This window comes from Furipterus horrens, unplaced genomic scaffold (assembly GCF_987537825.1).
Source record: "Furipterus horrens unplaced genomic scaffold, mFurHor1.1.pri manual_scaffold_5, whole genome shotgun sequence".
NCBI classification, from domain to species: Eukaryota; Metazoa; Chordata; class Mammalia; order Chiroptera; family Furipteridae; genus Furipterus; species Furipterus horrens.
In genome coordinates this window covers 29,965,495-29,988,768 of record NW_028327175.1, presented here as the reverse complement: position 1 = coordinate 29,988,768, position 23,274 = coordinate 29,965,495, and the positions used below count along the sequence as shown (strand labels likewise).

The 23,274-nt window shown below is 38.9% G+C and overlaps 1 protein-coding gene across 1 annotated transcript in view; it reads left to right on the top strand.

Annotated features, from left to right (window-relative positions):
- The window catches only part of ADCY2 (adenylate cyclase 2), a 378,366-nt gene that overhangs the window by 15,612 nt on the left and 339,480 nt on the right, over positions 1-23,274 (top strand). The window contains exon 2 of the mRNA XM_090276238.1: positions 5,822-6,019. Within this exon, the coding sequence (XP_090132364.1) occupies positions 5,822-6,019 (198 nt within the window). The remainder of the gene's footprint in view (positions 1-5,821; positions 6,020-23,274) is intronic.

Sequence of the window (23,274 nt, the reverse complement as noted above, 5' to 3'; positions counted from 1 at the left end):
GTTGTCACAAATGGCAGGAGTTCCTTCTTTCTCTCTGCTGCATAGTATTCCATTGTATAAATGTACCATAGTTTTTTGATCCACTCATCTGCAGATGGGCACTTGGACTGTTTCCAGCACTTGGCTATTATAAACAGTGCTGCTATGAATATAGGGGTGCATAAGTTATTTTAAATTAGGGTTTTAGGATTTTTAGGAGAGCTGGACAGGGACGTGCAAAAAAATGTGCCATCATTCTTAGTGACTGCTCATTTCCCTTTTTTTTTTTGGTGGTTTTTGATGTAAGATGCTTGATTGTATTTGATAGAAATATTGAAGTTCCAAGGGGGGAAGCTTTTCCCAAAGAATACTTTATTTTTGTTTTCCAAGATAGCTGGAATGTACCTCAATTGAGCTCCACTTTGGTTCTCTTTGCCCCACCTGCTATTTTGTGGATCTCTATGCTGCTAGGCTTCCTAGCCTTCAGCATCTGTGGCACCCCCTTATGTGATCAGTACAAGGATGGTCCTTGCTCCTCCCAGGTGCCCCAGGCTCCATACCTTAGTACACTCCTTTGTTTGTGACTTTTGGGAGGTGGTGAGCAGTGGAGGTTTTGGCGGATGAGAGGGGAAGGAGTTGGAAACCTTGCCTTCCTTTTTGTGAGAGTAGCAACACCCTCAGGAATACCTTATACTTGGAGTCTGGTTCATATATAAGGGAAGGTTCTGTAAGGTATGATGCCTGATTTAAAATAGTTGCCCATTTAAAATGCACTGACTTAAATGTTTTTATCCATATTCTTAAAATGTGAGTGAGAATTCTGGCCTGTGTCATAGGAGCTGAGAATAAGTAAATACGGCCAGACCATGGGCCATATATTTGTGTGTACATAAACAAGTCATTTGTACCATAAGCAGGTGGAAACTAGTTCATTTTTGACACTCATATAATTTATATATTTATTTCAAAAATATTTCAATGTCGTGACAAACTGACAAAGGTTTGCATATAAGAAGGCTTTCAGAATTTTTTGGAATTATTTCTGCATTTTACATTTAGATCTATGATCCAGTTTGAGTGAATTTGTGGGGAAGGTGTAAAGTATGTGTCTTGGATTCACTTTTTTTTGGCATGTGAATATCTATTTAGTTGTTTCAAGATCTTTTGCTGAAAAGACTGTCCTTTCTCCTTTGAATTGTCTTTGTTCTTTTGTCAAATATCTGTTGACTACATTTGTGTGAGTCTGTTCTGTTCCATTTATTTATCTGTCTCTTCTTCTGCCATCACAACCCCATTCTGATTACTGTAGCTTTTTAGTAAGTCTTAAACTCAGGTAGTGTTTTGTCTTTCACATTGGGTTGGTTATTTTGGGTCTTTTTGACTCTTGATATAAGCTTTAAAATAACTTCCTGGGATTTTTATTGGGATTACATTGAAAGTATAGTTTAATTTGGAAATAACTGACACCTTGACAATATGTTTTTCCCATCTGTGTGCATGGACTATTTCTCCATTCATTGAGATCTTTTTAAAAATTTATTTCATCATGGTTATGTAGAACTTATTAATTAGTATTTTTATTCCTCTCACACCTCATGATATTTAGAGAATGACTACATATGTAGAAAAAAGTGAAAAATATATTTTCTATTATATCACACACACACACACACACATATATAAATGTATGCACAAACCTGAAGTCTGATATATATCATAGCTAAAGGCTGATCTCCTTTTGCCCAATGACAATTATTCAAAATAATTTGTGGTAATAAAGTAAATTATTATTTGGAATGGAAAATGGGCATTAATCTATTAATGAAAAGTCAGACTAGTATTGGTGAGGAAGTTCTGAGATAAGAAGAAAAAAGGCAGTGCTGGTCGTCACAATAATAGTCTCTGTTATTCATGGTGGGGCCATGAGGCACAATCACCCAGTGCCTATGCAGTGTCTGTATTGCTGTTCACGTGAAGGCAGAGACCAGAGGTTCAGAGCTCACCCCGAGACACAGCAATAATGGAAACTGGTTTCTACCTGCAGTCTTGGGACTTCAAAGGACTTCTGTAAAATATCTTTTTATAGAAAAGCACTGTTTTACATTAGACTGGCCTTGACTATCTAAATGAAAAATAATTCTGTTTACAAAAAAAAAGAAAAGTGCACGTGGAGAAGAATGAAAATACAGATAATCTGTTTCTCCATGAAAAAGCCTCTAAGAAATAAAGGAGCTGTCATATAATAAATAAAAGTGATGGGTATTTAATAGGCCTTGCAATTAGAAGCCATCCAAAATTACCAGAAAATGCATTGAAAAAGAAAGGATAAAATGTTCAAAGAGAGTGATAGGAACCCATTATCATTACAGTAGATGATACCATGCTTGACATCTCCCTTTTAGAGGCATTTTAGTACATTTCATTTAGTTTGTGTTTTATGGAAAATTTTTTATCATTTTAAAGTCATATTTTAAAGGCATTTTAGTACATTTTTGGTACTAATAAAGGCAATTTAGTACATTTCATTTAGTTTGTATTATAGCATATATAATTTTTTTTTTTTTTTTTTTGCATGAAGAGAGAAGGCTTTGGGGTACATAAACATACTTACTTAGATTGACAATGTTTTGAATGTTTTAGCTCACTTTATCTTAAGTAACTCTGTTTGTTTTATACTCTGAATTTTGAAAACTCAGCTAGCTCCAGAAGCAAACAGCCATAGGGTATGCCTTGTGGCTTCATCCATCTTTCAGTCTCCTGGGAATGGAACAGGAGAGGGAGGAGGAGGACTGTGTCATTCAAGGTCTGAGGGCATTCCTTTATTCAATTTACATAGCCTTAAGAAAAATGCATGATGACAACAGTGAGACTAGGGAAAAAAATGTAGCTTAGAACCTTATACATTTTTAAATGAATACCCTACTGTTTTTTCCTTGACACCCTTATCAAAGATTCTATTTTGTGGAGAAGTCTGTATCAAAACTTGCTCTAAGTTAGAGTTCAGAGGCAAATGAAGATGGCATTGATAGTTATTCTCTTTCTAGAAGAGCCCCTGTCTCTCCGTGGACTGAGGTTTGACAGTGGTTAGGGCCCCAGCCTCGTGAGCAGCTGCTGACTATCTGCAGCCTTGGCCGTCTGCGAATCCTCTCACCCACAGAGGTGGCAGACCCTGTTTGAAGCTGAAGGAAGGTCGTCCTTGGAATTGACTTGGTAATGTGAGACCTCTGGTGAGCAGGGGTATGTCACCAGCCTCCTAGGATCACGTTACACTGAGACACTTTCCTATGCTCTTTCCTCCCTAAAAATACATCCACTGTTATAGTTTACGAGTTTGTTAGCATGAAGATGTATGTAACCTTTGACCCTATAAGCTTGGTTTTTTTAATTTCTTAAGAAATTGAAGCACTTCTTTGCAGTTTCTAAAAATATGATGGGACCTAGGCACCGTGTACACTGTGTCTAATGCAGAGGTCACCCTGCAGCCCAGACAAGTCACTTCTCAGTGATGAAGACCCTGACATTCAAAGAAAAAAGTGAGGCAAAGGCCACAATATTGCAAGCCCAGCACAATATCTAGGCTTATCCTATACTGTCTGTACCCAGGGTGGGTGGTAGGTCAGTGGGTCTTTGTCATGTTCACAGCAGCTAGATCTTTTAAAAGAGGAAAAGCGCCTCCAGGTAATTCAGTGTGTCCTCCACTTCCTAGAAGGAGTCTCTCACACTCTTTCAGTTCCTTTACCTACTAATTTTCCTTTTACCGTTATGCATATTCTTGTACCACTTTCAGCCTTTCTGGAGAAATAAGAACCAATACAACCCATTATGGTTTCTCCCCTGCTGGGTTAATGGAACAAGGAAAAAGCCATACTGGGAAAACAGCTGTCCTGGTTATTCCCTGGTTAGCTTTCTGCCCATAGTTCAGTTCAGTTCATTATGGGAAGTTTAAGGGAAAATGCGCTTGCAGGACTCCATGTGTGTAGCGTTCATAATCTCAAATTTGATATACCCGGAAGGTCCCTGATTACACTGATTTGCAGTGTCTGAGTTCAGGGGAGCATTGGCAGCCTGGTGGATATCTGACACCCTTTTGTAATGATTGTAACATGTGTCTGTGGGTAAGAGTACAACTTAGGTGCTTAACCATGGACAGAAATAGCAGTGAGGGAGAGAATAAGAACATAACATTTAATCCTCTTGCCTCCTGCTGGTTTGGGAAACATACATTGTTTTGGCCACTCCAGGGCTGGCCCATTTGGTATAGCTCACCATCCTCTGCACAACCAGAGGGCAGAGTATTGCTGTGGTGGCTGGAACAGACCCCCAGCCAGATCCCTGGGCTGAGCTCTAGTTCTTTCTCCCTCACCAGTTTGGTCAACCCATGGCAACTCACTTTCATTCTTGGTGCCTCGGTTTTCTCCCCTGCAGCGTATTGCTAACAACAGTGCCACATCATGGCATTGTTGCAAGTATTAAAGAGGTTAATATAGGTAAGAGTGCTTAGGACAAGAAGTATATCTAGTAGTATTTGCTATGGTTGTTGTTGCTGTTGCCATGTTCCCAGGTATCACATGATATACATATAATTGTAAAAGAAAGGGAAATGGAGTCATCAAGGGTAGACCTGGGTTCCTTTCCTCCCCCTCCATGTTTTCCTGGACTTGGTGTGGTTAGTTGGCTGATCTGCTCTGCTTCTGCATTTCCCTGTGGTTGGTGGCTTGATATCTGGATGGGAACATCTCCATTGTGAAGTCCTAATGCTAATGGGATGATGAACCTGGGAGCAACCAGAAAAGAGGAGGGCCTCACTAGGCGCAAGGAGCTGCTCTATACCTCTCAGCTTTGACTGTAGCTTTTAATGTTCGAAAACCAAGTTCTTAGGGTCCCAGCTATATGGCTTTTTTTTTTTTTAAGAAACTCCTTTGGGTGTTTTGGTAACTACACATTTTGGATGAGGATTAAAGACCTTGAACTGAGTTCTCTCCATAGTGCATGCTTTTCTTAGTAAGTCTCCAGCATAGAGTTTTGCAGAAGCTAAAGCCCAAACCCGTGCTTGTATAATCAAAGGAAACATGATGTCTCTTATATTGTGTTGAATTGGGTAGAATTGAAATAGTGTGCCTTTGGGGAGAGGCTAGAAAAAGATATGTGGAAAATGAGGATTAGTGAGCAAATGTGGATTTTAAGATCATGCATTAATAGGAGACTATTAATAGATGCCCATTTCCTTTTTGCTACCTGAGCCCAAGAGAGATGGATAAGGAAACTAGCAAAATGGCACACTCTTCTAAGTGTTTCCTTCTCTCTCATATTCTATGTTTAGTACTTTCTGTCCCTTTTCTTTTAACCTATGATCCCATTGAAATATTAATTGCCATGCATTAAAAATAAAAGCTCATCACTTTAGAGACTGAGATAGATTTTAGGTTTTCTTAAAACATTTCGAGTTATTTGGACATCTTCATTTTTCTGTGGTCAGGCCATTTCTTAAATCCTGTGATGAAGGCAGTGAAGTTGGTTGTCTTATTTTATCCATATATTATGTGTTCTTGCATTCACTTTTTAATAAAATTCATTTCTCCATTTTTCAGGGAAAATTTAAATTCAATAGCATAGCTTTTTTCACATACTTTAAATAGTGAATACTAGGATATTTATATAGCAAAGCATGGCTATTTAACAGGAAAATTATATTTTCAAAAGTTTAAACTTTCTACTTCTGAAATAGTTTTTAAAACCCAATATATTTTGACATTGATGAATGTTGATAACATTTTGATAACATAAATCATTGCTACCATGGTTTTTCTAAATTGTACCTTGCAATTTTTTTTTTTTCTGTTAGGAAGCTGAAGACCATGTGGCATTTTTAATAACGGTTCCCACTGCCCTGGCGATTTTCTTTGCGATATTCATCCTCGTCTGCATTGAGTCTGTGTTTAAGAAGCTGCTCCGCCTTTTCTCTGTGGTGATATGGATCTGTCTCGTGGCCATGGCCTACCTGTTCATGTGTTTTGGAGGCACTGTCTCTCCCTGGGACCAGGTAAGGTATTCAAATGATTTTTATATTTTCTTTCTGTGCTCTGATTTGTGACATATGTAATTCTGTAAACTTGGCCCTAAACTGTAAACAAGAGACCTTTAGGAGAAAATCTTTTGAAATAGTCATCTTTGTGGTGACCTCATGTGTGAAGTCATTCAGAGCCCATTTTAACTCACCAGGCCTGCTGGCAGCCAGGGTGAGGGCCTGGGTTTCACTTGTCACTGGTCTTAGATTAATAAGTCTAGGTTTATACCTCACACCACATTTCAGTAGTTCCATCTTCTCCTGGTACCCTGAGTTTCCTATTCCAACATCCAGAGTTCTGGGTTGGGAGCCTTAGCTTGTGCTTATAATTCTCAAGACTGGTAGTTGCCATTGATCTCTTTCTCAGTCATTGAGCCTTTCTCCTTACAAACAGACTTCTATGATACTGAATTGTGTATCAACATGATGTCAGTAAGATTGCTTCCGTACCTGTTGGGAGACTCATGGTTCTTTGTGTTGAACCTGATGAGCCTCTCAGCTCACAATATGGCTCCACCTGAAGGCTGTTAGGTCTTTAGGAGAGTGATGAATGGGCCGCTGCCACCTGGATGTGTCCCACTGACTACTAGATTAAACAGTGTGTGGTCCAGGGCACAGACAAGTCTGAGCTGCAGATATGGATGTACAAGTTACTAGCGTCGAGCTTGCAATCAAAGCTGTGAAGTTCTGTAGCCATCCAGGGAGAGTATGAATGGAGCACCAAGAGGGTCATCACAGACTTGGTGAGGACTCAAGAGCCAGGATAGGAGAGGAACAGGAGCCAGGAATGGATAAAGGAGGTGACATTTGTGGGAGCAGAGGACCAGTGAGGGAGAATTGCTGTAAAGACCAAGGGAGAAGAGAGATTCAAGATAGGAACAGACAACAGGGTTCAAGTGTCAGGGCAAGGGACAGAGCATTATGGCATGCCTTAGGTGGGGATATCCCTGGATGAAGTTACCAGTGGGTTTTGTTGTCACTTGACCTCAGCCAAGACATTATCATGTTTGGACCTCAGTTTCTTCTGTAAAGGGAGAGGACTGAATTTAATGAACTCAGGTTGGTCTCTCTGGCTCTAAAAGGCTTCTCTAGTGGACAGCAGAATCCATGGTGCCATTTTTCCTCTCCCCCCATTTCCTGAAGAGGCTCCAGGTGTCAGTGAGGCCCCTGTCCCAGTCTCATTATCACTCTCACCTTCAAGCTCCTTGGAGCACAGGCACACACTTCCATGCTCAGGCCATTTCCTTCCCTGCCTCAGCTCTGCCTCTCTTCTTCACATGCCCTGTCCTCTGGCCTCACCTGACTGCCTTAAATGGTGCATGTGGTCCACAATCCCTCCCACCTTCACACTGGTGCACATAGAACAGATGAAGCAGATGGCTTAAGAGCATTGGTTTGCTGGCCTGTGGCATGGCCCCACTGGTCTCTCCTTGCACTGATGCTAATTTTGTTTAAAGATATAGCTTTATAAGAAGCCTTAATTTCTGGAAGAGCAAGTATCCCCTCTGTGTTCTTCTGTTTTCCTGTTGTTTAGAATTTCTTTAGCCTAGTTTCTATATTAATTACAGAATCAAGTGATCATGTTCACTTCAAGCTCTAGCTGGGATCAGTTTTTAAATTATATGGCATTTTCTATTTCTTGCTTTGAAGGATATTTAACAATTAGGAAATAATAAAAGAACACTATATAAAACATCCAGAGATGTGTTTCTTTTCCTTTGTATTGAGTCTTTCCATAGAATGACATAGCGTGTCTCTCCAATAATTTTGGTTTTATTTTATGTCCTTCAAAGACTTCTTCTCTTCATGAAATCAGTAATAATGTTCCCTAGACTTGTTCTTCAGTAGCTATAATTTTTTGGTAGTTTTATAAAATGGATTTTTTTCTTTTCTTTTTTTTTTTTTAATTTTATTTTTTGGTTATTCAATTACAGTTGTCCCATTTTTCCCCCATTGCTCCCCGCTCCCAGCTGGATTTTTTTCTTATTCCCTTTTCTGTCTATGCATAAAGATATTGCTCTTTTTTATATTACTCTGGTATGGTGAACTCTTATTAGCTCTGTTAGTTTATCTGAGGGTTTCAGTTTATTTATATAGATGGTAATTAATCATCTCCAGGTAATTAACATTTTTGCTCTTTCAAATTCCAAATGTACTCTATTTTTACACATTATATTGTCTAAGTGTATTAGCCAGGACTTCTACTGCAGAAGTGATTAACAGAGTGTGAGTGACATCAGACCTGTTTTCAACATAATTGGATCATCAATAATTTCACCAGAAGTCCAATGTTCATTGTATGATTATTATTATATTAAGAGAACCAGTTAATCAGGATAAGGACTTCCCGTCTGTCTAGAATGCTATTCCACATGTTGTGTGGCTCCTGTGTTACCTTCATTGGCCTCATGGGTTTCTGTCTCAGAGCAGCAGTCTTTGATTTCCAGATGCCACCCCACTGGGTGACACCCTTAGCCTGTTTGTTTCCCATAGCACCAGTGATGACTTACATACAGCACCCCATATCGTATTACATTTCTTTCTCTCTCTCTTTTTCTACTGACTGCATCCCCTGCAAGAATATAAACTCCTAGGCAGTGACTGTCTTTCTACTGTCATGTCTTTGTATCTGCAAGAGTGGCCCACCGGTGAAAAGCACTCATGGCTACTCACTCAGTGTCTCTATTAATAGATGACTTTATTTTGTCATCTCCAGATTTGTTGTTGTTGGATTTTTTTTTTTTTTTTTGTATCTACTTGTTCTGTTTTTGCCTGTCTTTTGGTTTTATGACATACATTTTGGTTATATTGATGCTGTCCACTGGCTTTAAAAAATCTCTTTAAGCATAGTAAGCATACTTATTTCATAGTTATTTCTTATTTCCATATTCTCAAGATTGATTGCTCTCAGGCATTGAGTGTGTTGGTGAAATGTCTCAGCATTAGTTATTCCTGTGCGCTTTGACATTGCTGTTTTCAAGCTCAGGTTGAGTGGGATATTCTACCTGTGCCCTTAGACATAATTCCACCTCTGAGGTTGCCTTCACTATGCTGCCAGGGCCCCAGCAGAACTAGATTGTATGTGGACCCTCAGTCTAGTTGACATTGCAGTTGGGTAGCCAGCCCTGCTTGTGGCTTGGGCAAGTTTCTGGAACACAGCTATGTCTGCTTGATGCTCAGCAAAGGCCATAGCCATGCAGGTTGCAGCTATTTTAGGTCACTCTTTCTTCACGGGGGGCTTGGGCGTGGTGTCTACCTCACATTGTGGGCCTGCTTACACATCTTTCCAGAAAAGGGCCACTTTGGGCCCTCTTATTCCACTGGTGCTTGAAATCCTGCCCCACCCTCTTGGCCACAGCTGCCCCATTCAAACAGGTATGCAGATTTAAAATGAAACCATTCTGTCACATTAGCCAGAAGTTTGGTAAAGATAAGCACCTCAGTGAGCACTAACTTTCTATAAGTTTTGTAGTCCAGGAAAACTAGCAGATGTAGAGCTCTCATTGTTCTCTGTCTGTGCACTCATGGACAGTGTTATGTGGCATGGTGCATGAGTATTGCCTACCCAGGAAGTTCAGTTGACCCTTCTCTGCCCAGAGGTTTTACTGGGGCTCAGTCACGTACTGTCTGCATGGCTGACTTTAGTCTCCAGCCTTATGGAAGCTGGTCTGATACCTGTAGTCTCCAGCCCCTCTGGAGGCAGAACTGATACAGCATGGCCCTAAGTCTCCATTGTAAATCATATTTAGACTGTCTCTGGCAAAAACTCCTAGGCAAACAGAGGCACCTTTGTCAGGCAGAGCATTCTAGGGGTCTAGGGATGACTTCCCAGGAGCCCAAGGCAAAGCCTAGAACCCTCTTTGGGTAAGGTTAATTCTCCACTGTGCAGGTTGTTTGAGTGTAGATCCTACTGTTTATGTCTCTAGTGCAGAACAAAGACTATAAGCAACCAGCATGTGTATCATCTGGGCTGTGCCCGGCACTGTTCTGAGTGCTTTCCTTATATAACCTCATTTATCTCCATATAACTCCATGAGGTGGGAACCATCACACTCATACTATAACTGCAGAACTAAAGACACAGGGCAGTGAAGTACATTGCTCATGGCCAAGCTGCTGGTGAGTGGAAAAAGCGATGTGAACCCAGAGGGTCTGACTCCAGAGGTCGGCTCCTAGGCTCCTGTTCATGATACAGGTTGTTCTCTGCTGGGAGTGACTTCACACCCATGGGACATTTGTTCAGTTCTGGGAATGTTTTTGGTTGTCACATCCTGGATTGGGGGGATGCCACTATCATCTAGTAGGTAGAGCCCAGAGGTGTTGCGTGGTGTAGTACCCACCACAGAGGACTAGCCAGCCTCAATGCCAGGGTGTCAAGTCTGAGAACCCCATGTAATACAACATGGCCCCCTCAGTGACGCCTTTTAAAGAACCAGTTCCTAAAACCTCAGTAAGTGAAATTGTATGGAGTTACCAAGGCATAATTTAAGAGCGTTTGCGTCAGTTTTGATCAGGCAAAAAAAGAGTCATTTTGCAACAATGTATAGCCATGAGCAGTACAGGCAGGTAGAAGGGTGGCAGGCTTGGAGGTTTATGTGCCACCCTGTGTAGAAAGAATCACTGGGAAATAAGGAAAACGAAAAGGAAGACTTCAGGGGATTTGCCCTCACAGCCTTCACTGCATGTGGAGCCTTCCCATCAGTGGCACTTTAATTCGGCACAGATCAACCCGTCCTGAAGTCCCTTTTACCCTGTGCTGCCAGCTCCCCAACCCAGCTGACATTTGTTCTGCACAGCTGCCTCTTGGATGGAAATTAAAAAAAAAAATTTGTTGATGATTCCAAGAACTTTCTGAGTGAAGTCGGGTGGTAAATTGCAGAGTTTTTGCCTCCAGCTGTTTAGTGGTGGCATCGGTACTTGGGATGAAGCCCTGTCTGCTTGCTTCTTGCTTGAACTGATTTGCCAACACACCCTTAGTTTGTGCTATACCTTTCCCATTGATGAAATGATAGAGAGGCAAAGAGGGTGGTGCTGTCACTGTATTTTTTCTTATTTTTCTGAATGGTTTGAAAATACTTGGTCTATTTTGAGCTCAGAACTGGTACAGGGGTATATGAGGTATTTGCTTTCTCTGTACTGCTAGATCAAGTAAATGACATAATTTTAATTTTTTAAAAGGAATCAGTGCCAATGTGTATGGGGTGCAGCCTTCTCTCTTCTACACACGCCCAGTGTAGTTACACAACATAGCAACGATCCCTGCCTGGAGCTCTAGACTGTGGGGCTTTCCTCATAAGTAAGTCCTATTAGAAGAGGATTAACTAAGTTTGACAAATAGTGCCTCATGCTTGGGCCATAACTCTGAAATCAAGGTGTGGGCAGAACCACACTCCCTCTGAAGTCTGTAGGGAGGATTCTTCCTTGCCTCTTCCAGCTTCTTGTGGTTTCCTGCAGTCCTTGGCTTGTAGACATGTCACTCCGATCTCTGTCGCCATCATCACATGCCATTCCTGTTAGTGCGTCTCTTGTCTTCTTATAAGGACATCCATCATACTGGATTTAGGGAGTACCAATGTTCTCATCTTAAATAGATTACTCCTGCAAAGACCTTATTTCCAAATAAGGTCATGTTCACAGGTGCTGGGGGTTAGGACTTAAGTGTTTCTTTTGAGGAACACAATTCAACTCATGACAGATATCATTTCACAGGAAGGAAGACACACTGTTTCCTAAGTGGATGCTGTCCTGCAGTAAGCCGGTTGCACCTTGTGGCTTGTAGCTCTGATATTCACTCCCCCTTGTTAGATTTTGATAACTGCTCTTGATGTCAGTCTTCACCTACACTGCATATCCACCTTGGATTTAATTGTATGCCACGGAAGTGTTCACACTTTTATAAACTAGTGTCCATCAGGCATTAGGGATGTTCTTGTGTGCAATTCTCCTGTTGAAATAAACCCACCATCATGAATATATAGACAAAATAACCCAAGAATTGCATTGCCATGTAAACAAACAGAGCAGCATGAATGAATGTTTGTGCATTAGAGAATTTCATTTATCTCTGCTGTCTGAATAATGGAAATGCTTCTTTGGGTCCCTATACTAAGGACATCAAATAAGTCTTTCTTGCCTGATACTGTACATCTTTGTAATGTCTTTGGTTCACCTGGTGAAGCCTGTGCTTTTAGATGCTGTTTTATTTAATTAATTTTTAACAAGACAAATTCATTTAATCTCAGTTGTTAACTACTGACTTATGACCCGCACTCTGAGATGGGAATACTCTTTAGAAGGTGGCAGGGCAGGAGGGCAATTGCCTAGATGGGCTGGTGTTTATATACCAAGAGCTGCTGGGTAGGCCAGATGAGGACAAGAGGGCTCAGTCGTATCTGCGTTTGACTCCAGTTTTCTGCGTCCCTCATACTAAGAGCTCAGTGAGTAGAGTTAAATAAACACTTTCATTACTGACAACCACATTTTACTCTTGATGGGGAGACCATGCTAAGTTATTGTATAGATTTGTCAAATTACCTACTTGAAAGGCTAACATTTTGTTCCAGGAAGAAGAGACTTTCTTTGTCCTATTTCCTAAAAGTATGCCAGACATTCAGCCTGTGCCTGTGTGTGTGTTCTTACCAAAATAGGACACAAGTGTGCAAACATCAGTTTCTTATTGAAAGTGGGTGAAATGTAAGAAAATAAAGGCTCTCACAGGCTTTGAAATGGTACAGAATTAGTTTGCTTTTCCTTTAGTGCAGTCACCTGGAATGCAGTTCAAGAATGTATATGTGAGGAACCTAGTAGCGCGTGGCTGAAAGGAGAAAAATCCAGCCTGTCCCTGAATATCTAAGAAACCATCTCTGAAGAAAAGGAAAAAGAAAAGAAAGAATGCATCTCTGTCTGCATTCAGGGTGATTTCTCAGAGGGCATTTTAGAGTTAATACGAAGAAGCACACACAACTCAGAAAAAAAAAGCAATATAAAAAATTATTCCAACAAATGTGAGGGTTTTTTAATCTTGTTGCATTTAAGGGCAAGGAACACACTGACAAAATGTAAATTTTAAGGAAGTACAACAGCACAGACCGGCCTGAAGTGTCGTTATTTTGAGACCCCCCCACACATTTCTGCTGTTCAGAGTGGAGGTGATGTTTCTGTGTTCCCCCTCCTCTGAACTCCCAGCCAGAGTGTGTGAAAGTTATACTGGCTGTGCAGTGAACTGGAAATTTACCACGACCCTCACTGGGCCTTCCAGTCCTGACCTTGCTAGAACAGATAGTTCTGTTGGTGTTTCTGGAACAATCTCTCTGCTTCTTCCTTCTCTCCTCCTGTGCTTTTCTTTAGAGAAGCATAGGTCCTGGTACTGAGATGGACATTGTAATTAAACTGTCATCTGCTCCTGGAATAGGCACAGCTATTCTCACCTCTGCACTTTGGACGTCCTCCCCAAACTCACCTCCACATCATGGTGCATTTGAAAGATGGGGTGGCCCTGGGGGCATTTTTATTTGCTGCTCTTTTCCCAGTGTACAGCACAGTGTCGCATACATAGGGATCGCACCACAGATACTTGTGGAAACACTGCAAGACTGTACACGTAGTGTATTTGTCTGCTTGCCTTTTCCACCATAATAATGACAGAAAACACTTCCACCATTCTGCACCAGGCATTATTCAATTACTTTACATACATAACTTGTTTGTTCTGTACTACCCCATGAAGTAAGTACTACAGTACTTGCGATTTCTCAGGTGAGAAAACTGAAGCCCAGAGAGGTAAAGCAAGTTCTCCAAAGTCACAACAGCTCAGAAGGGAGCCAGAATTTGAATATGGCATTTTGGCACCATGATCATTACTCATCATCTCTCTATGCCCATTGTATGGTAGTTGACAGCTGTGTGATGTTTCCTGTGTTTCCTGTTTTGACTTGGCAGATTATTGTGTGTTGAGGAAGGGAGATATTTAGGAATTCTAGATTGTTCAGTCTGAACTGACTTTGGTTTAGTTGTTATTCGGAAATACTTCATGGAGAGGTAGCTGTTACTTCAGAGATGACAAAAATCAATCATGTTGTTGGTTTTAATTGTCAGCAGCACATACTCTGAGTTGGAGGTATTTTCATTCCTCAGATGATTCACTAAGAGAAAGGGGACATATTTGATCTGAGGAATAAATATATGTGTATATATTATATCAGGCATCCCTGGCTGGTTTGGCTAACTGGATTGAGCGTCGGCCTGCGAGCTAAGTGTCGCTGGTTCGATCTTCCAGTCAGGGCACATCAGAGAAGGAAAACTCTGATTCCAAAAAACCTCCGCTGCCTTGCGGCATACCTCTTCAGGGGAAAGGCTAAGGGAGTAAACCCGACAGAAAATCCGGAGCCGGAGTCCCTAAGGCGGTTTGACATTGTAGTCAACACCGGCAACTCCTGCGGCGCACCTGAAGCCAAGCTGTATTGACTCCGTCTTTCCCTTGGACCCTTCAGCTGCGAAGAGAGGGGGGTCTGCTGCATGGGCAACAGCAGACCCTCCATATCACCCTGCCCAGGCTCTGTAGCTTCAGCTTCACTGGAGAGGACGCTCCAGCATCATCGCAAGATGTCGATTCAACACGGGAGGAGACAGATACCGTGTCACTCCCGAGTCGGACTGCACAGCCATTCTCGGCGGTGCAGATAGACTCTTAAGAAGCTACACCATCGTCTCTTGAGACGGACGGCTGCCGATATTATATCAGGCAATATTATTAGGAACCAATGATTGCTTTTGTATTGAAATTAACATAAATTGCTTATAAACAGATTCCTTATAATTTCCTTTCTTTCTGCTGGTGTTGTCATCTGATTCTGTCTCAGCTCCTGCATACCTGTAATCAGCCATTTCCTCCTCCTAGGAAAACCCCATCAAACTCTAAGCCATTCACCAGGATGCCCATTCAGGGTGCAGCCCAGCCCAGCACCAGCTTCTCTCTGGCTTTGTCCAATACCTTGCTTGATGTCTGTGCAGTAGCGCGCCTGTGTTCTGGCACCAGCCGCCATCGGGGGGATGCTGGTCCTGTGTGTGCCGCTCTCAGGGCATCTGGATGCACCTCTGAAGAGGTCAACCTGAAACTGAAAGAAGAAGCCATGACTATGATCTGAAATTTATGGTGTTTTCCTGAAAAAGTTAAAATTTTATTTTGCAAGAGAGAAAAATGCTCTGTGGGCTTCCAAAACATCTGTTATTGACACAGTTTAAACGGAGCCATTTTTAATGGTGGTTGTTTTAGGGCTTCCTGCATTTGGTGTCCCTGGTGCTTGCCAGATGATTTTATGAAAGTTGTGTTTGTAATAGAATTTCAGCAACTTCGGCCTTGCATCTTGAGTGCTGTTTTCATATCCAAAGAAACATACTTACTGAGAACTGGTAAATAACACAGCCTGTTGCTGTCAGGTTGGGACTGTGTGTGTATCCATGCAAGTGTGCACACGAGCTTCTGCCATGAAGGGGAGTGGATTCTATATTCCAGGCTGGAGCAGCAAGTTTGGAGGAAAAAAATAAATCCAGAGTTTAAATTATTTCCTATTACGAGTTGCTAAGCAACACTTCACAGAGCGTCTCTATTATTCAGTATTTCAGATTTCCTTTTCTCAGCAGCCACTAATATCATCCTCACCCAGCAATTTCACAGAGTTGAAAAAACAGAGTTCAGAGTTTGGAAAGGCAAAGGTGTAAGGAGAGTGGAGAAAACCACAGAAAGAGAGAGAGACACAAGCTCAGGGATTTGTAATGATTCCATCCAGTCTCTACCCCGAGAGAAACTTACCACAGTCAAGGAAGAGCCTCCAGGAAATAGCTGATGGAATAATTCCTTGTGCAGGGCCTGCAGTGACAAAGAGGGACATTTTCCAATGCAAAGGGAATTGGTTCATTATGGAGATCTAATAGTTCCAAATATGAGATTCAACACCCTGGTCTCAATAACAGATGGGACAATAAGAAAGAAAATTAGTTAGGCTATAGGAGATTTAAGAAATACTGTTAAACAGGTTGATCTAATTGGGGACTTCACCCAACAACACAGAATATGTGTTCTTTCAAATGCGCATGGAATATTTACCAAGATAGACCATATTCTTGACTATAAAAATATCACGAAATTTAAAAGGATTACTGTTGTATAGAATATGGTCTTTGATCATAATGGACTTAAATTAGAAATTAATAACAAAGTAATTTGATAAATCAATCAATAACTGGAAACTAAATCACCCATTTCTAAATAATCCAGGAGTCCAAAAGAAATTATAAGAGGCATTAGAAAATGCATTGAACTAATGAAATGAAAGCATGCTGGATCACTATTTGTGGGGTGCACCTAAAAATGGTGCTTAGAGAGAAGTTTACAGCATTAAATGTACTAAAATGAGGTAAGGGCTCAAATCAACATATGCCTTAAGAAACCAGAAAAATGAGTGCAAATTAGAAGGAAATTAAAAGGAAAAAAACAGTGAAATTATAAACAGAAAACTGAAGATAATCAATGAAATACAAACTGTCTTTGAGATCAACAAAATTGATATAATTCTAGCCAGCCTGATCAGAAATAAAGGTAGAAAATAAAATGATCAATATTACAATTGTGAGAGGGGTTGACACTATAGATCCTCCAGACTTTAAAAGGATAAGAAAATATTTGGTGGCCAGAAAGTTCATTTGGTGTCTTGTAAGGTGGCTCTAGTAGCATTTAGTTGTCTAACCTCATTTGAAACAATTTTGTTAGATTGTATGGTGACAGCTGTCATATCAGTGTGCATTAAAATAACTTATCAAAATTGGTGAATTTTTGTGTAGCCCTTTTAATATGATAGACAAAAACAATATTTTTGGCATATTATGCTTTATTACTTCAAGAAAGATAAAACTGCAACTGAAACACAGAAAACAATTTGTGCAGTGTATGGAGAAGGTGCCGTGACTGACTGAATGTATCAACAGTGGTTTGTGAAGTTTCGTGCTGGTAATTCCTTACTGGACAATGCTCCATGGTTGGGTAGAGCTGTTGAAGTTGATAGCGACCAAATCGAGACATTGGTTGAGAACAATTAACATTATACCAAGCGGGAGATAGCCAACATTCTCAAAATATTCAAATCTAGCATTGAAAATCATTTCCACCAGCTTGGTTATGTTAATTGCTTCAGTGTTTGAGTTCCACATAAGTTAAATAAAAAATAAACCTTCTTGACCATATTTCTGCATGCAATCCCCTTCTTAAATGTAATGAAAATGTTCCCGTTCCAGTTTGAAAAAAACTTGTGACAAGCCATGAAAAGTGGATATTTTACAGCAATGTGGAATGGAAGAGATGATCATGAGGCAAGTGAAATGAACTACCACCAACCACACTAAAGGCTGGGCTTCATCCAAAGAGGGTTATATTGTGTATATGGTGGGACTGGAAGGGAGTCCTTTATTATGAGCTCCTTCTGGACAACCACTCAATTATTCTCAACAAGTACTGCTTCCAATTATACCAACTGAAAGCAGCACTTGATGAAAAGCGTCCAGAATTAGTTAACAGAAAATGCATAATCTTCCATTAGGATAACACAAGACTGCATGTTTCTCTGATGACCAGGCAAAAACTATTACAGCTTAGCTGGGAAGTTCTGACTCTTCTGCCATATTCACCAGACATTGAATCTTCGGATTTCCATTTATTTTGGTCTTTACGAAATTGTCTTAATGAAAAAGTGTTCAATTCCCTGAAAGACTGCAAAAGGCACCTAGAATAGTTCTTTGCTCAAAAAGATAAAAACTTTTGGGAAGATAGAGTTATGAAGTTGCCTGAAAGATGGTAGAAGGTAGTGGAACAAAATGGTTAATAGATTGTTTGATAAAGTTATTGGTGAAAATGAAAAATGTCTTTTATTTTTACTTAAGAACTGAACAAACTCTTTGGCCAACCCAATATTATGAATGGCTTTATGCCAATGAATTTCTTGAAAAGCAAACTAGCAAAACTCATCCAAGAAGAAATATAATATTGAATGTCATTAGCGAATGGAAAAATAAATAAATAAAACCAGAAAAAGAAGAAATATAGAAACTGAAAAGCTCTATATGTGTGAAATAATTTGACTATGTTGTGAAGTATCTTCCCACAAAAAACATCTCCAGGCCCAAATGTCTTCCCTGGTAAGTTCTACCAAAACTTAAGGGTAAAATAATCCCAATACTACACAAATTCTCTCATAAAATAGAAAACATTTCCTAATTTTTGCTATGAGGCTACCATTAATATGACATCAAAGCCAAAGGCATTACAAGGAAAGAAACTACAGACCAGTATATATATGGTGACCAAATGGAGTTTATCTCAAGAATGCCAAGCTGGTTTAACATTCAAAAATCAACAAATGTGATTCATCACATTAGCAGATTATGTCAATAAATGCACTGCCTGTCATCATATTAGTAGATGCAGAAGAGGCATTTGACAAAATAAATGCTTATTCATGATAGAATCTCTCAGCAATCTAGAAATAAGAAGAAACTACCTCAAACTGATAAAGTTCAATTGCAGAAAAAAAGTACAGCATCATACTTAATAGTGAAAGACCTGTGATCGGGAGTAGGGTAAGGATGATCACTATCACTTCTTTTCTAGATTGTACTGAATTTCCTAGCAAGTACAAAAGGCAAGAAGAAGAAACAAAGACACACAGACTAGAAAATAAGAATTTAAGCTGACTTAATCTGTGTGTAGACTGTCCATTATAGTAACCACTAGCCGTATGAGGTACTGAACACTTAAAATGTGGCTATTTTTAATGGAGATGTGCTCCAAGTGTAAACATGGACTTTTAAAGACAAAGTATGAAAAAAGTAACAATTTCATTCATAATTTTTAACTCATTACATGATAAAATTATATTTTGGAAAGATGGGCAATACTACATATGACATATTACTAAAATCAATTTTACCTACTTTTAATGTGGCTGCTAGAAACTTTAATATTATACATGAGGCTTGTATTGTTTTTGTATTGAATAGTTGTGGTCTATGTTGAAAATCCCATGAAACCTAAAACATGCTACTACAACTAGTGGGTTTACTGAGTTTTCAGTTTAGAAGGTTGGGATACAGAAAAAAGCTGTATTCCTATATATTAGAATCTTCCAATCAGTAATGGAAAAAGTGCCATTTACTATTACATCAAAACATAAAATACTTGAGTAAATTTGAATAAATGTGTGTAACTCTTCTACACAGAAAAATAGAAAACATTCCTGAGAGAAATTAAGGATTAAGTAACTGGAGAGGTAGACTTTGTTCATGGACCCAAAGACTTAGTATGGTTGTCAGTTTTCCCCAGGTTCATCCTCTGTAGATGCAACTCAATTGCAATAAAAATTCCAGCTTTTTTATAGAGTAACAAGCAGACTCTAAAATGTGTATGGACTTGTAAAATACCTAGAACAGCCAAAATAATCCGAGAAAGCAAAACATGGAGATATTATTTTACTGGATTTCAGGATTTATGATAAAACTACAATAATCAACATAGTATGGAATTTGAATAAAAATAGACATTTAAACCAATTCAATACAATAGACTGTCTAGAAACAGTCCCACATGTATATGGTGAATTAATTTTCAACTATGTTCCAAGTCAATTCAGTGGGAAAGTATAAGCTTTTCAAAAATAGCTGATGAAAATATTACATAGCTGTGTGCAGAAAATAAACTTGCACCCTTAGCTCATGCAATATACAAAAATTAACTCCAAGTGGATCAAAGACTTAAAAATAATTCCAAAATTATTAAACTTACTGAAGAAAATATGAGAAAATATTTTGGCATTCTTGAGTTAGAAAGCTATTAATGGAGGAGAACACACCAAAAATATGAACTACTAAGGAAACAACCTGATCAATTTGATCAAATTAAAATTTTTTACAGTTCAAAGACACTGTTATGAGAGTGAAAATGCAAACCACAGACTGGGAAAAATAGTTACAAAACACATACCTGACAGAAGTCTATACTTAGAATAACAATAACAGATTCTTACAACTCAATCGTATTTCAAAAAAGGTGTAAAAATAGTGTATGAGGTTTTATAGCATGCAAATAATTTTCACATACTCCATTTCAAATTATTGATACAGTATCCTCATTGGAGGTATGATTCCCATTTTAAACATGGGAAAACAAGCAAACAAACAAAAAGAACGTGAGATGCAAAAAGAGATTTTGTGACTTGCCAGAAACATGTAGCAGGTCTCCAGCTGGAACTCACTGACACTGCTTCTTCCTTCCTTCCATTCAGATGTGCTGTGTCATCAGCTCTTGGCCCTGACCCCGCCTTGCCTTTATAATGGCTAAAAGAAAGGGGGGTCTTTAAGGAGAATAAAATTATGGAGCTGTTATAAAAGAATGGCAATATTTCTGTTTTTATCAAGTCTAAAAAGATGATTCCTTCAGCATAGTTTTATTACTTACTAAGCTTTATAAGAACATTGACAAATGGATTGCTGAGTTGTTTGAAATTCAATTTCTGTTCAGCCTGTTTTTTAAAAGAATATATATAAATATACATATTTTTTTTTCTTTGAACATGAAAAACATAGACACATGCAAAATGCCTAGGTCGCCACCCTATATTTTCTTTAGTGCTCTTGATGTGCAAAAATTATTTTTATTGCTATTTTTATTTCCTAATGGGAGATATAACTAAAAACCAAATATTTTTAGAAACATTAAAACACAGATGCAAAAATTGTGAAGCAATGAAATAAAAAATATTTTTGTAGACAGATGAACTGAATTTCCTATAGAAGGGAAATAAATGAGGGTTTATTATAATAAAATAGAAAAATAATCAAATCTAACTTTATCATATGGGCACAGATATAGATAAACAGATGGAAAGAGGGAGAACTCAAGAGGTCACCTATCTTGTATGGCAGAGGTGGGATTAAAACATAGTGGGGCAGGGTGGACTATTCAGCAAGTGAAAAAATAAATGAACAAAATAAATATCAACTATTTTATGAAAATATCAAATTTCTACTTTATTTCATATAAAAATATAAATTGTTGGTGGATTAAAATCTAAATGAGGAAAGCAAACCATTAAGATTTTCATAAAAATGTAGAGGGAAATGTCTTTGTAACATCAGTATAGGGGAGGTTTTCTTTACGGCATGAACAATAAACAAAAAGATTATGAAACAGAAGTAATAAAGACATGTGAAAAGAAAGATTTACCTCTATTTTTATTTATCTTCAGATAATCAAAAAACAAGTCTTACACATGTACACAAGGAGGCATGCAGATGAGTAAGTTGGAGACTAGATAAATTACAGTATTTTCATTCAGTACAATACTAAATGAGTCAAATGAATAAAATAGATCTACATATATCAACACTGATAAATCTTTAAAGCATAGTTTTGTATGAAAAAGTCAATTGCAAAAGTATATTGTTACTATGTGTATCAATGTTTTTGAATACTTATAGATACAAATATTAAGAGAATGAAAATATGGATGAGAAGATTAAAGTACTGATTTTAGTCTCCTGGTTATTTCTGGGAAAGAGAGAGAGAAAGTGGAGAATTTACCTATAACTTCCTCAGTGTGTGTGTGTGTGTGTGTGTGTGTGTGTGTGTGTGTGTGTGTGTGTGTCTACATGTGTGTGTGAAATATAGTATCAAAAGCTAGTATTGCATAATGGTCAGTGTGTGAGATGTGTTCATGGGATGTTGTACTTTTAAAAATTCAGGTTTTAGTGTTTTTCATTTTACAGTAAAACTAAAAAATTAAGAAGAACATCAACTCTGCTAAATATCACTTTGCCTTTGACCTGGATTTGCCTTTCTGTGCTGTGGGTCCCCAGCCCAGCTTTCACAACCTGACCTTACCCCGCCTCTCAGGCATTTCTCCATCTGCTCCCTCCCTACTGGTTGTTGTGATTGTTGTTCACTATAGTGAAATAATAACCTCTTCTTTGACCTCATGCGTGTTATCATCAGTAGTTTTAATAAGAAATATTCTATTTTTAAAACTTAAAAAAATTGTATAGTATTCTATAAATGTCAGGGAATGTAATCCTGAATGATGGTAAGATTCAGTCATTGGGATCTGTATTTAACAATGAATGAACCCCAATCCAGATGTTAAAATAATATAATAATTTAAAAGCTAAAAGGTGATATCAGTACATTTACTTGGAATACTTGAAGGATTAATTAATGGCCATATTCCTTACATTCTATAAAGTTAATTGTAATTATAATTGACTATCAATTGCTTTCCTTGATTCCCAACTATTCTCCCCCAAAACCCAAAACATATCAACAAAATGTTGTTAGAGAAATGAAGGATTGAAATGAAGGCATCTGATCCTTCACACTTTATGTAGTAGGAATGCTGAGTATAACATGATTGCATTTTTGACATATTTTGTTACAATTAACCACTATAACATTAGCATAGAAGAATTTAAAAAAATAATTGTAGATTGATTAAAATCCTGCCACTCTCTTCCTTCTGTTGTCTTTTGCGTATCTTCTTGTAAGGCCTGCAGAAACTCTAGTGTGGTGCCCAAAGGGATGTGGTCAGCACTTACTGCTTTGTATTCTGTGTCAGCTTCATGCTGCATACATCTTTGAAGAAGATGAAACTCAGAATCTAGACATGACAGTTAATACTTACTGCTTTCATTATTTTAAATGCAAAGCTATCAAGGCTAAGTAGGAGATAATATGGATGCTGCACACTCTTAAGGATGTGAGCACAAGCTTATAAACTGTCTTGTGAACTCAAAGTAGAAACACGTCTTTATAATTTGGAGGGCATTGGTCTGCTGGTCTCTGGTGTGGCCTCTATAAGCTTAATATGGCATGTGGGGGAGGGCACAGAGACCACAGGCTGTAAGTGGGGTCCTGCAAAGGTGTGTCCCACGTATTGTGTTTTTGAAGAGCCACTGGTTTCAGCCAGTGGGTGCCTGTCTTGTAGTAGGGTTCTGAGGGTCCAGAATCTGATTTTGCAGGATGATCTGATTATGGGGAATCAATTCACTTTCACCCTGAATGCCGGTTTATGATTTCATTGCTGTTCAGAGAGCACTCCTGTCTGCTCACCAAAATACCTTCTTTCTGGTGTTAGGTTACCTGGAAAAATTATTCAGTTGTGTGTGTGTTAAAGGTCAGATCAGAACAAAGAGGGTGA